At 31.8% G+C, this 15482-nt stretch overlaps 1 protein-coding gene across 1 annotated transcript; it reads left to right on the top strand.

Moving 5' to 3' along the window:
- The first annotated feature begins 12177 nt into the window (after positions 1-12177).
- Positions 12178-15482, top strand: LOC104707001 (calmodulin-binding protein 60 G). The gene is made up of 6 exons (XM_087463102.1): positions 12178-12686; positions 12775-12850; positions 13398-13929; positions 14038-14198; positions 14298-14664; positions 14763-15482. Exons 1-6 carry the CDS (start codon positions 12604-12606, stop codon positions 15275-15277), a joined length of 1734 nt encoding a protein of 577 aa, XP_087319228.1. The 5' UTR covers positions 12178-12603; the 3' UTR covers positions 15278-15482.

A 15482-nucleotide genomic window follows, 5' to 3' on the forward strand; every position in this document is an offset into this window, starting at 1 on the left:
CTACACAATACAAAACATGCATCTGATCATTAGCATGCGGTATTTAAGACCGAACCATGCAATTAAATTAAACTAGGCCATGCGGTATTTGAGACCAAACATGCCATCAAATTAAACTAGGCCATGCAGTATTTGAGACCGAAACATGCCATGCCTTTATCCATAATTTTGTGGTTGATATGCATGAAAACAATCCTATATTATAGTCTAGTATGAACAGGAAAATATGCACATAATTTCAAGTTTTAGAAGTTTTCCTATTCTCTAGATAAGATTTCCTTTTTTATTTGAATAGGATAATGACAAGAATTTTAGGGGATAGATTTTCTATTAGGGTTCCGATTTTAGGCTTTGATTTTAAACAAACAATCAATAATAATCGGATTAAAACATAGAACAAACAGTTTAATATTTTTCTCTATGAGTTTCGATTTTAGGTTTCTAGTTTTAAGGTTTACATGCAAACGATTTTCAAGCAAGCAATCAATCATAACCGGATTTTAAACATGGCACAATAAGTTTAATTGCAAACAATCTAAGCAATCTTAAAACCTCATAGCAATCGAATTTTAAAGTTTTAGGGTTTTAGGGTTTCAAAGCTTAGGGTTTTGTTTGTTGATTGTTTACTTGTAGATTTTTTAGGATTCTTATAGAATTAAGGACCAGATTCAATTCATATGTTATGATAAGGTTTGATTGTTTACCTTAACACCTTTTGGGGTTGACTGTAATTGATCTGGGAGCTAAAGACCTCAGATGTAACTTCGAGCTTGATCACGAACTAGCAGCGAATCTCGGACTGGTCACGAACAAGCAACGATCACGAACTGGTCTCGAGTTTGAACTACCGCCGAGCTTCAAACGAACAAGAGATGGTGTGCGGAGGTTTAGGGTTTTAGGGTTAGGGGATTTTTCTCAGTTTGAGCTTAGAGCAAACTCATGCTGATAACGTGTTGTGAAAGTAGAGATACTCGAAGGATGTATTCTCTTGTATTTTTAATGATTCAATTGAATAGTACATTATATATTAAAAGATAAAGCCCTAAGTACAATGGGATTCCTAAACCGACTTAGAATAAGAGAAGAGGGCCAATGGGCCTTGTGGACTTGGACATATGAATAGGCCGGTTATGGAGATCCACTCCACTCCAAGTGATTTACAACAATTTGATAATAAATGACTTTTAGCCCCACTTACTATATTTTACTTTCACGGGAGTTTTTGCAGATTAAAAATCTTTGATCATGTTGCGTGATCCGCCTAGCATGGCGGATTTGGACTATAGAACCAACCTTAAAACTATTAGTTTATTTTATATACTATAGATTTGTAGTCATAGTTTGGAAAATTAATTTATAAATTATTTAGTATATGAACTACAAAATATTACACATACTACATCACATTCTTAATATTCCAAAAAAAAAAAAAAATTGTGTACACATAAAAATATACACTAACATACCATATAGACATATACCTCTGTTTAATTATAGAAACAAAAACCAAGTGTTTTAAAATTTTATATTCTATCCAATAACAAATTTAATGTAATTAGGTTATAAATTGTATAAAACATAAGAAAAAGAAAAAACTTTCCAGAAAATTATAAATTAATTAGATAAAATTTAATTAATTGGGAATTTGAAAATTAAATAAAATAAAAATCATTATTTAAAATACATTAATTTATAATTTAGTCTCGCGATGTACCGCGAGTGAAAACCTTGTCTTTATATACATTTTTGGAGACATGAAGTTTACAATTATTTACAGGCATGTCATTAACAATAAACATTTTTAATTTTAATTTATAAAAAGAAATTTAAAACCAAGTTTTTGTGCAGAACAAAATTCCTAAAATACCTCCTTAATCAATCAACGACTAATTACAATATCTCATTAAATATTTGTTTTGTAAAATTCCTAAATATTTCCTAAAATATCTCCTTAATTCATTACAATATTTAATGCTAACAATAAAAATGTATGTGCAAATCCCAAATTAATCTTTACGTCAATACATATTTGTCCATTTTATCTTCAAAAATAAAGAAAAATAAAAAGAATTATCATATTTCATAACTTATTTCTGAATCATATGTAAACTATTCTAAAATTAAGATATTTTAAAGATAACGTATACTTGATTAGCAAGATTTTTGGTACTATATTTTTTTGCATTTTCGTTATTTGGATTTTGAAAAACGTGCATGTTGTACTTAAGCAAAGAAGAAAAATGGTGTTTGGATATCTAGCGGGATTGGTTTGGGTATTAATATAAATTAAAAGTTATATTATTAACTGTTAGTAAATCATCAGTTCATTATTTTGTTAACACTCTCGACGTTTGAATATTAGGTATATCTAATTAAGTTTATTAAATTACAATTATGTAAAATAAACAAACAGTACTACGGTATACCATATGTTATATTCTGAATTTAACAATTTAAACCGGTAAACCTATATAATATATAGATATAAGGGGATATATATATATATTTAAAATTTACAAAACATTAGTCATATATATAGTTAATTTATTAAAAAAATTACATTTTTATTTTACTTTTCAAAATATAGTCTCGCGGTACACCGCGGATTAAAACCTAGTGCATAAGTAAAAAGTATATCTCTGTTTGAGGTGGCTCTATTATTTACAAATATGCAAAACTACGAAAAAGTGAACTAGATTGAACCAAAATAAGATCGAAATATATGCACACAAATATAAAACCAAAACATGGTGATTGTACTAATATGAAATGGAAGAAACTTCTCAAGCTTCCTCTATAGCTGCTGATTTTCAGGTTTGAAGTTCGGGATGGGAAATCAGTCTCGTTTTAGTTTGACAATTGGCTTAACATTGGTAGTCTTATGCAGATTACAGGTGAAGGTTGGAACCTCATATCCGTTGGCGGCATGGGCCTGAAAGTTACAAAGGCTACTTCTCCTCAACATAAATATGGAACCAGATCCGAAGGTCAAAGCAAGCAGTTTCTTGGCACAAGGTGGTCTGGTTTTCACAGTGTGTCCCACGTTATGCGTTCATCACTTGCCTTGCCGTCCATGATAAGCTCTCAACTGGTGCTCGAATGAGGATTTGGGGTCAAGTATAGTCTTGTCCGCTATGTGGTGACTGGTTAGACCAACGAAAATCACATACCTTTATGATATGGAGTTATCTTGCTAGAAATATTTTGGGATCAAGAATCAACCCTGACTAAGAAATTGGAATAGATCATACCTAACTCTCGCAAGACTTGTTTTTCAAGCATGCATCTATTATATTTGGCAAGAACGTAAAGGAAGGATCCACGGTAAGCCATGGCACTCTCCGTTGATGCCATTGACAAGACAATAAAAGCTAGACTTGCGTCTCTCACGCCACACACGGAAGCAAACGAATCAGATCTTCGCACCCGTTGGTCCACTAGTTTAATAAATCTCCCAAGCATGTCATAGTCGTTCTTGTCTCTGTAACTTCCATTGCTCTATTTTTATAATGCTCGCCTCCAACCATTGTATATTTTTCTTTTTGTTGATTAAAAATGATAACATTCCAACAAAAAAAATGAAATGAAATGAAAATCATATTTTATTCAAATCCAAATACGGTCAAATTGATCATTGGTTGGTTAACTTCATTTTAAGTGAAAATAAATTTTAATAATATGAGATATATATATATATATATATATATATAATTATTATCAATCAAAATAATATCTTAATCATGAAATTAAAAGAAAATTGAGTCTTAGTTAAACCTTTTCATTCAAATTACGGACCATCAAATGAAAAACGACCGACCCGTTTTTTTTAATAGTAAATAAGAAATAATAATCTAAACTAGTGGTCTCATATCCACTATTCACTTAACCACAACCAATCCAAACAGCTAAAATAACCAAACAATACTATTGCACCAATTATCAATAAATAATAGACCAATAAACCATAACAATAATAGTTCAACCAAATCATAAAACATAACATCAGCAACCTAGCAATGCTCTACTGACTTAACTCTAGCAACCTAACAGAAGCCAGACAACACATCAATGCACCACTAGAACATCCTCCTATTCATTGTCTTGATTCCACGATCACACTTTGACTTTATCTGCACCACAACATATTTGAGATGCGTGAGTATTTTATTAACACTAGTGAGACAATCCTCCCATCTACTGGACTATACACACAATCAGCTGAGATATCTCTAACCATGAAACAACAATCAATAACCAAGCAACAAACCAGACAACTGCATCGACCGACACCAACCCATACATCGACCGACACCAACTAGGATCGCATCAACCAACACAAGCATGCATCGACCGACACCAACTGGGGTCGCATCGAACGACACAAGCATGCACCGACCGATGCAAGGTTCATTTGGATCGACCGATACTCATATTGCATCAACCGACGCATGCTCGACATTGCAAGAAATTTCTAATTGCATCGATCGACGCCTCCACATGGCATCGACCAATGCTCCTAGGTCAAACCGCACTGTCCTCGCATTGCATCGACCGACACACAAAGTGCATCAACCGATGCACATGCCGAGCATCGTTTTCCCCGAAGCTTCTCGCCGAATCTCCGTCCCTAAACCACCAAAACACACAAAACAAAGCCACAAAAAGCTTCCCACAGCCTCTTGCGACTCAACAACATTCTAACAAGCCAAATAAACACATAAACAAGCAGATCAGAGAAAATATCAAGCTCATATAAGCCATGGTCATGCACTCACCTTTGCCATAGAAGATTCTGAATCTCAAACAAGAAGATCTACACTCCTAGGAAGCTCCTATAACGATCCCAGCTACAGATCTCTACAAGAACAGCCTCAAACTCCCAAAATCTCACCAAAAACCTCAAGAACAGTGGAGAATAAAACATTTTCTCTCTTCTTTTCTCTCAAAAGCGGCTAAAACTCGACCAACCCTCGAGTTTCCCCCTTTAATGAACGATTTTCAGGGTTTTTCCTAACTCCAAAACGCAACGTTTAACTTAAACTCGTTCGCGAAAACCAACATTGCATTGATCGACACCACCCTTGCATCAATCGATGCACATCCTAAACCGGGATTTCGGTTCGCGGATGTTACACTTGATAGCACTAAATTCAAATATCAGTTTTATATCAATTAAAAATCAGAAATTGTTAAATAAGAAATCAAGAAAAAAAAAATTTAATTAAATAAAAAATATATATATATATATATATATATATTTGTTTTTTGCACAATATATATATATATATATATATTTGTATAATGAAAATTGGAAATATAAAAATTTATAGCAAGGAAAATTGAAAGTTACACACTAAAACATTTGATATATAGAATTAGCACTCAAAATCTACAACCAAAATATTTCACTACTGGAAGAAAAAAAAATTTTGACAAGGTATAGAATTATTAAAATTTCTTTGCACACTTTTAAAAATTATCTTTACTATATTTTCTAATATCTACTTTTTTTTTGTTCAAGATAAATTTTCTAATATTTTTATGTCGATGTCATGATCATACTAATTAAGTACTTGAGCAACAAGATTAAATCTTAGTTCAGAAACTTCTTGGATGCTTGGTTCACTAGCTAACATATCTTCTTAAATTAACAAGTAATTATAATGTAGATCTATAACAAGTTAACAACAATACGATAGTCTGACTCATGCTCTCGAAGAAGAAACATTTCTCGATCGATTTATAAAACAATTAACGAGGTATGATCTTTGAAAACATTTATTACCCAAACACGTTCGATATTTAATATTTCTAAGGAAACCTTTGGATTCAAATGTTTTTTTTTTGGGTGGTATCAGTGTATATTTTTGTGGTGATTTAACAGTATAAAAATATGAACTCCAACATTAAAACGTTTCTTATGATGTGAAATTTACAACTAACAACTACAATTTTAAACTTAAAAAAAAAAACCCTTTAAGACTCATTTAATCTCTCTTTTTTTGTGTGCAAACAGACCCATTTAATCTCTCTTTTTTGTGTGCAAACAGACCCATTTAATCTCTCTCTTCCACTGTAAACTTCATAAAGGGAACTAATTACATATATGTTCTTATGATATGCGATGAAAGACACATGTGTACAATATCAAAAAGATTTGTAACAATATATACTTTTTGCTAAAAGAATACAACAAATAAATATAAAAGTATGTTAAACAAAGACATATATAAAATAAATGTATGAAAGAGTTGCGTATAGTGATTGGGGAATGAAAAGGCTCGATCAAACAAAACTTAGAGATATGCATCATATCAATCAACATTTAGTTTGACTATTCGGCCTCTATTAGCTTCCTTACGGTTTTCCTCGAACTTGGAAGGAAATTTTCTATTTATTATAAACCAAACAAATTATTTCATTAACGCCAAATTTTCTATAGCCATCTAGAAAGAAAAAACAAATATCCTATGTGATCGTAGATATGCCAATTGGGGGTAGGGCAACCCAAGACTGATCATGTCCGCACTACTACTATATGGTACTTCTATCTAATTAACTTTATTAGACATTATCATTGTGACTATTTTGAATGATTCTGATTCATATATATATATATATATATATGTGTGTATAATGTAGTAGATGGTGACATGCTAAAATGTTTGGTTTTACTAATATCGAGTTTTTGTAAACATGAAAAAAAAAAAGACGAAAAAGGGATTATATTTTATTTGTAATAACACGAACAAATTAGGCTAATGACAACCCAACCCCAAAAGCTAATACAGTAAAACCTCTATAAATTAATACTCTATAAATTAATAATCACTATAAATTAATAAATTTTGCTGGTCCCAAGTTGGGCCAGTGTAAAAATTAACAATATTCGATAAGATAATAAGATAATAATTTTTTTGAAATCTCAATGTAAAATATGGTCCCAATAATATCATAAATTAATAATCATGTAAATATATATATATACTGATATAATAGTGTATGTTTCTCCTAAAACTCATTTCTATAGAACATTTGTAATGTTGTATTTTCAAACTATAATGATATCTCTAAAATATTTTATAACATGTCATACAAATAATTAAATTTTAAAGTTTTAATTTTTAGATATGCATCATTTACAATTTGATAATTAGACAGATTAATAAAATATGAGAATTAATATTATTATTATTCATAAATTTGAATTTATGTATGTCATGTGTATAAGTCAATTTGTTTATAATATTTGTAATTTATTGTCAATAATGCTTTATAAATATTACAAGTTCAATTCCTAAACCATAAAATTTATAACATCCGAAAGTTTAATCTTATTTTGCTATAATTGTTCCAATTCATAATTTTTTAAAAAATAAACAATTAAAAATATATCTAAAAATTAATAATTATTAATTTACAGTGTAAATTAATAATTATTAATTTATAGATAAATTAATATCACTATAAATTAATAAAATGTCTTGATCCCAACATTATTAATTTATAGAGGTTTTACTGTACATGTTGTTAACGGTTTGATATTTTATAAATTCTCAACCTTCAAAAACTAACACTGTTATTGGCCGAAAAAAATCTACGTGTAGACTTATTCCCCTATTTAAAAATTAAACTTTGTCGTTTTTTTTAGATAACGGGTTGTGTCATTTTATTTGGTTAAAGACTTAAAGACATTGTCCATCAGCATAACGCGTAGATGTAGGAAAAACATGTTTTTTTTTTCTTTCTGAAAAGATGTAGAAAAACATGTTACATTATTATTCTGCATCTATCGTTCCAATCTTTAGAACATCGATATTTTATGTTGAATGTTTTTGTTCTTGTTAAATATTTATCTTGAGTGTTAATATTTGATCATAAATAAATAACTGAAAAACGCGTTACGGCATCATCACCTCTAAGGCGTGGCTTTTTTGGGATACTACTAGTTGACGATCTAGCATGCATGTCAACGCCTCTTTTGCCTGGTTTATAAATGTTCAAATATGTAAAATATTGTTATATTTCATTATTCTTTTACCTACCTATACCAAATTAAGGCTGTTCAGGTAAAAATTCCATTAGAGTTTTAATTGACTAGTAATGGAAAAAATTTCTTAATATATATATATATATATATAATTTTTATAATAATTAGACGTTACGAACACGAAAATTTGGTGAGTTATCCAACCAAGGTATATTTTTCACTATCAAAAAAGAAGACAATCATTTTGAAATCTACATTCATTCGAAAAACACTTGAAAATATTTAAAACACTCGAGTGTTTTGCAATTATAATAAAACAAATCACCAAGTCGTCATTACCATGCATAAAAGTTTAGATATTGTCCTAATCATTTTGGATGTTTATTGTTTCATGTGTTTTTGTCTAGTATAGATTGAGTAATAGTTTTTTTTGTCTCTAATACCAAACAATAAGTAAAAGAAGCTAAAATCATACTTTTCTGTAAAGGAAACTAAAATGATAGGAAGAGATACTCTATTTATTATCAAAATAAAGCGAGACATCCTACAGTAAGAAAATACTAGGATACTATACCGGCAATAATATCAGTTGGAACTAGATCAGTGCATGAGTAGGGTTTGATCATGCCACGGTAGCACCATAAGAGATTACTACTAGTATTATTTCTTAGATCTAGTCAATGATTAAGAAACGGACAAAAGCTTTTTTTAAGTAATAATTCTAAACCGCGTAGATTGTAACATTTGATTACGATGCAATTCTTGAACTTAAATGCAGGCTCATAACTGACCACAAACTGAACTTAAGGGAGTTTGGTGTTTTCTTAATATCAACAAAATCAATGATGGAAATCATTAATTAAAATCTCTGAGAAATGGTTGAAATTTATAACGGAAGACAGATATATCTACGTTTTTTACCAAGTTTATAGAGTCCATTATTGTATTAGACACTTTTTAAAAAATAATTAGAAAAGTAGGCAGTTTTTGTTAAAAATTTGAAGACTATGCACTTTTTAGTTTTTTTGTGAGATAGAGAATTTGTGAGAGAGTATAAGACAAAAACAAATAAAAAAACAAATATATCCATGACTATGTGTCATAAAAGAGAGAGTTTATTTGTGGTCTCAATTGTAAAGGAAATGAGAGATGTAATTTTGTGTATGTGGGACCCGATTTTGAGGTATTGGTTAAATAATTAATGTTTCATGGTCCACTTAAATTAAGAAAATTCTTTCAAATAACATTAAATAATTTTTATTTTCAAACTTAGCAATTTTATTTTTTTTAAAAACAGGGTTTAGTTTTAAAACTAAATCCTAAACTTTAGATACTAAAATCCTATCCCTAAAATTATACATTAAATGTAAAATAAATAACCCAAACCTAAAAAAAATATTTCCAAAAAATATTTTAAGATATTGTAATTTGTCAAATAATGTTATTTTGGTATACCATATAGGTTAAGTGTACAATATGAGTTTAGTGTACATACTGGATTTGGTTTACCATATATGTTTATTGTACCATTTGGTTTTAGTATACAATGTAGGTTTGGTGTGCAATATGAGTCTAGTGTAACATCTAGGTCTGGTGTACCATTTGAGTCTAGTATACCATCTACGTCTGGTGTACCATCTGACTCTGGTGTACCATCTGACTCTGGTGTACCATCTGACGCTGGTGTACCATTTGGGTTTAGTGTATCATTTGGGTCTGGTGTACCATATGAATATGGTGTACTATCTACATTTGGTGTACCATCTGAATATGGTGTATCATTTGGGTCTGGTGTACCATCTACATTTGGTGTACTATCTACGTTTGGTGTATCACCTAGGTCTAGTGTATCATCTGGCTATGGTGTACCATCTGACTCTGGTGTACCATCTGACTCTGGTGTATCATCTGGGTCTGGTGTACCATCTGAATCTGGTATACCATCTGAATCTGGTATACCATCTGAATCTGGTGTACCATTTGTGTCTGGTGTACCATCTGAATTTGGTGTATCATCTAGATCTAATATAACATCTAGGTTTAGTGTACCATTTGGATTTGGTTTATCATCTAAGTTTGGTGTACCATATTGGTTTAGTGTACTATCTAATTAATATTTCAAAATGAAAACCCTATAATTTATATACCAAACTATTTCCCTTCAAAACTATACCCTAAATGTATAATAGAGAACTCAAACCTAAAAAAAATCTAAAAACTAACTTAAAATATTGTAATGTGCGAAATAATGTAATTCTGGTGTACAATCTGGGTTGGGTGTACCTAGGTCTGGGCAAAAAAACAGGATCCAAAAACCCGAACCGGAACCGACCCGAAAATATGGACCCGAATCCGAACCCGGAATCGGTAGAATACCCTATTGGGTCATAATCTCCTAAACCCGAAGAACCGGAACCGAACCCGAAACCGAACCGAGAACCGAATGGGTACCCGACAAACCCAAAATAAAATAATATACATAAAATACTAGTTATATTTTTTTATTTATAATATAGTTATTCAAAGTTACAACTTAAAATTCAAAAATATTAGTTCTTCCTAGATCAAAATACTCAAAATAACCAAAATTATATTGAAATGTTTAGCTATATTTAAAAAAAAAAAACAAAATTTTTAAAAATATTATTTTAATATTAACATTAAAATTTCCAGGTAATCGGATAAAATTCAGGTTATCGGGTTAAATTTCGGGTAATTGGGTACAAAAAACTCAAACCCGGATGATACCCGATTTTTTCGGGTATTTATAGGTTCTGAAATTTTAGATCCGAGCCGACCTGAACCCGGTAAGACCCGAACCGAACCCGAACATATATTTTCTGTTTACCCTATTGGTTCCTAAACTCCTCTACCCAAAAAAACCCGAACCCGATCGGTTCCTACCCGAACCCGAATGCCCAGGGCTAGGTGTACCATCTGAGTTTAGTGTACTATCTGGGTATACTATTTGGGTTTGGTGTACCATCTAAATAAATTTTCAAAACTAAACCCTACACTCTAAATACTAAATCTTATCCCATAAAACTATACACTAAATATAAAATAGAGAACACAAACCTAAAAAAAAATTAAAAACGAACTTAAAATATTTTAATGGGTGAAATATTGTTATTCTGGTGTACAATCTGGGTTTAGTGTATCATCTGGGGGTTGGATGTACCACCTAAGTTTAGTGTACCATTTGGGTTTGGTGTACCATCTACATTAATTTTCAAAACTAAACCCTACACTATAAATACTAAAGCATATTTTTTCAAAACTATAACCTAAATATAAAATAGAGAACTGAAAACTAAAAAAAATAATTCTAAAAATTTTGGGAAGTTTATGAAATTTCTAAAAATTAATTTAAAATATTGTAATGTGTCTAATAATGATATTTTGGGAAGTTTATGAAATGTGTGATATAATTATCCATAACACATGTTTTGGTGTTGTTTAGGATATTTCTCAAAAATTAATCACACATCTAAAGTTCAAAACACATAAATCCATTAAAAAAAGGATTTATTCATTTGTAAAGATAATTTTTTTTATTTAGGTTATTATTTTGGTCATGTCTAAAAAAAAGAAAATGTATAAAATTCATCAGTTGTTAAAACATACATTTATTATTGAACTGATTTTTATTAGGCTCAGTTTTAAAAACAAATTTGTCTAAAAACAAATTTGTCTTTATGTAGATATATAAATAAAGAAATAAAAGGTTAAAAATGTCATTTTCTAAATGTCTCTTTAATAAAGCTTTCGATTAGAGAGGAAAGAGAAAAATGTCTATTTTTTAAATTTGTTTTCAAAAGTGTCTACTTTCAAATTATTTATTAAAAAAGTGTCTACTTTACCAAATGAAGTCTTTAAGTTTTTAATCTAGCTAGCTTATGAAAAAGGTTTGCTGATTCAATTGCAAAACTTAAACTTAACAAAAAGTGATTAGAACAATATCTAAACTTTTATGGTGTATACCTAATACCACATCAGCACAAAATTACGAATCAGTTTTAATACAAATTTTTAAGTTGGAAGAAATAAAAAATTTCATAGACTGAAATTATTAAATATCTCCACTTTATATCCGACTTTTTCCAATACGAGAGGAAGCTGACTAAAAAATTAAACACTAGTTATAATTGGATTTAAATACATACATATAGAGGTTTAGGAGGATCGAATATATATATTCTTCAACATTATTACAAACACAAGCTGCTTTTAATTTGTACGAAATGATCCAAACAGCAATTAAATAATGGATCATACATGACACTACACAAGTATCTTATAAGTACTTTATTTGTCAAAAGTACAAGTATCTTTTTTAAATTCAATTAATTAACTAAAAAAACGATATAACTAACTCTAGCGTGGTTAATGAATAGCACTTCTAAACTCCGCAGTGCAACGAATCTTCCTAGAAATTACGACTACTGCTTCGTCAATACTCAGTGCCTTTATATATCTCATCGTTCACTCCTCCGCAATCTCATCTCTCTCTCTCTTTCACACACACACACACACAAAAGAAGAGTTCTCTTTTACAGAAGACTTATAAAAGTCTTTTGAAGTTTCAAATCTGAAACTTATTAAAGTGTTCAATGAAGAGTACTCGAAACATCCCTAGTTTTCATGGGGTTGGTGGTTACAGTGGCTTAAGAGCTCGTAACCTAACATTCAAGAAGTAAGTTCTTGATCTTAATTACCGAACAATTAATCTTCATATTTTTTCGGACAAAGTTTCTAATTTTATTTTCTCATGTAAACCACAGAGTTGTGAAGCAAGTGATGAGAGACCAGTCAAATAATCATTACATGGTTCTTATGGAGAACATGCTCAGAAGAATTGTGAGCTTTCCCAATCATATCTAGTTTAACAAATTTTCTTTGTTTAAACCATCTACTTAGCCCACGGATCAGATTAGTTAAATTAACATGTTCCTTAGCCTATATAGCCACCAAGTTTGACCGACTACTTCTATTGTCTTTGTTTTATATATTCGTGGGCTCCTCTCAATCAACAATGGTCCCTAGTTACAATAGTATAACAAATTAGTCCCAAGCTAAGTCTAGTTAATTACTATAGTATATGATATATAACGAAATCATGTAACCACATGCGTTTTTTTTTGTTTGGTTAAATTGGTAAAACTCTTTGTGCAACGCCATACCAATCACAAAAATAGAAAACGCAATTAATTGTGTTGTATATGATATCTTCTACTAATAAATAATTAACAAATTTCATTTATTGTTTTTCCTTACCACTATTTTTTTTACCACGCATACGTAGCACCGTTTTGTATGCATATGAACGTTCATATGCTCCTTTGATTATATTCAAAACTATATGCAAATTAGTAAATGATTATTCTCAACTCTATTGATTTATTAGGTTCGAGAGGAGACAAATCTCATTCTTCAACCTTTCCTCGCTTCATCGCGGGTCTCAATGGAGCGATCGCGTTCTGAAACGCCATCGTCGCGTCCACGTTTCAAGCTGCGATTTATAAACTCGCCGCCTTCATCGATATTCACGGGGTCCAAGATCGAAGCTGAGGACGGTACTCCGTTAGTGATCGAGCTCGTGGACGCCACCACCAACAGTCGAGTCAGTTCCGGACCGTTCTCGTCTTCACGGGTCGAGCTCGTGCCGTTGAACGCTGACTTCTCGGAGGAAAGTTGGACCGTCGAGGGATTCAAACGGAATATTCTCACGCAACGTGAAGGGAAACGACCGTTGCTCACCGGAGATTTAACGGTGACGCTTAAAAACGGCGTTGGAGTTATAACCGGAGATGTCGCTTTCTCTGATAATTCTAGCTGGACTAGGAGTAGAAAGTTCCGGTTAGGTGCTAGGTTGACCGGAGATGGAGCGATGGAGGCCAGAAGCGAAGCTTTTGGATGTAGAGACCAACGAGGGGAATGTAAGTAGCGTTTACTGTGTTTTGTCAGTGGTTGCGATGGCGGTTAAAACGTTTAGGGTTAAATTATTAATCGTTTTTTTTTTAAATCTTTTTTGCTTATTTATGCAGCTTATAAAAAACATCATCCTCCTCGCCACTTTGACGATGTTTGGAGACTAGAGAAAATCGCGAAAGATGGCGTTTCCGCGACGCGTTTGGCTGAACACAAGATTTATACCGTCAAAGATTTTCGCCGTTGGTATACGGTAGATCCAAATGCGTTATACAACGTAAGATTATAATCCTAACCTGAATTTTAATGAATTATTTTTTCTAACCATGAAAAAAAATTGATTTGTTTTTTTTTCCATTCTTTTTCGAATTAACAGATACTTTGTGGAGGGATCTCAAAGAAAACATGGAAGGCAATTGTATCACACGCAATGGATTGCGTTTTGGACGAAACAGAGAGTTACATTTACGAAGCAAACGCTCCTGGCGTATTTCTTCTCTTCAACTCTGTTTATGAACTTATACAAGTCTCATTCAATGGCGAAGATTTCGAAAACGTCGATCAACTAACCGCATATCAACCGATTTTGGACCAATTAAAGCTTGAAGCTTACCAAAACATTAACCGCATTACAGCGGTTAAGGATAGGACTTTTGTGGGTCATCCACAAAGGTCCTTACAGTGCTTGCAAGATCCTGGATTTGGCTTAACATGTTCTGGATCACAGCACATCGACTTTCAAGGTAAACAGTTTATAATAGTCGTGGTCTTAAGTACTCTTTTGATATTATTACCTTACTATATATAGACTAATTAATGTTCTTTTTTTCCAAATATTTAGGAAATTTGGATCCATCAAGCTCTTCTTCGATGTCAGTTTGCCACACAGCTTCAGGCTCAACGGGCCACGCTGATATGCTAATGAGTTTCGATAACTCATCAACCGCGACGTTTCATATCGACAAAAAGTTCTTACCGGCTTTGGGAAACAGCTTGAAAGTAAGTGAAGTGGATCCGGTACACGGCAAATCGCAAACTGTAGTGACAAGAGGTTGTATCGAGAACGACGAGGAGGATGAGAACGCGTTTGCTTATCATCAGCATTACGACATGACCTCGAACTGGTCACCTGGTACGCACCAAGCCATTGAAACGATGTGTCTTACCGTGTCTGGGACAGAAGAAGCTGGAATGTTCGATGTTCATTTTGAAAACGTAAATTTGGGATCTCCGAGAGCCAGATGGTGTAAGGTTAAGGCAGCTTTCAAGGTTAAAGCAGCGTTTAAGGAAGCCCGGAGACACACAACTGCCAGAAACCGAGGTAAGGCTCATAAGAAGTCTTGCCTACCGTATTAGACTAAAAGGTTTCTTGCACTGCACTAAAAAAATGTGTGTATAATTGTGAATTAATGTTAGAAAAATGGATCTCGGCCATTGCATTACGGAGATTAGTTTTTGTGTATATCATGTTTGATATTTCATTTTCTTTAAATGGGCTATGTATGACTAAAACAGTTTACATTTTTATATATCTTTGAAGTTTTTTTTGGATTCCCTGAAA

The sequence above is a fragment of the Camelina sativa genome, chromosome 8 (genome assembly GCF_030686135.1).
Source record: "Camelina sativa cultivar CO46 ecotype springtype chromosome 8, ASM3068613v1".
NCBI lineage: Eukaryota > Viridiplantae > Streptophyta > Magnoliopsida > Brassicales > Brassicaceae > Camelina > Camelina sativa.

What these genes read in the sequence shown, in the direction of transcription:
- LOC104707001 (XM_087463102.1), top strand. Translation starts at nt 12,604, where the DNA reads ATGAAGAGTACTCGAAACATCCCTAGTTTTCATGGGGTTGGTGGTTAC. An exon ending in CGTAACCTAACATTCAAGAA is followed by an intron (nt 12,687 to 12,774) that starts GTAAGTTCTTGA and finishes TGTAAACCACAG; the next exon opens with AGTTGTGAAGCAAGTGATGA. An exon ending in ACAGCACATCGACTTTCAAG is followed by an intron (nt 14,665 to 14,762) that starts GTAAACAGTTTA and finishes CCAAATATTTAG; the next exon opens with GAAATTTGGATCCATCAAGC.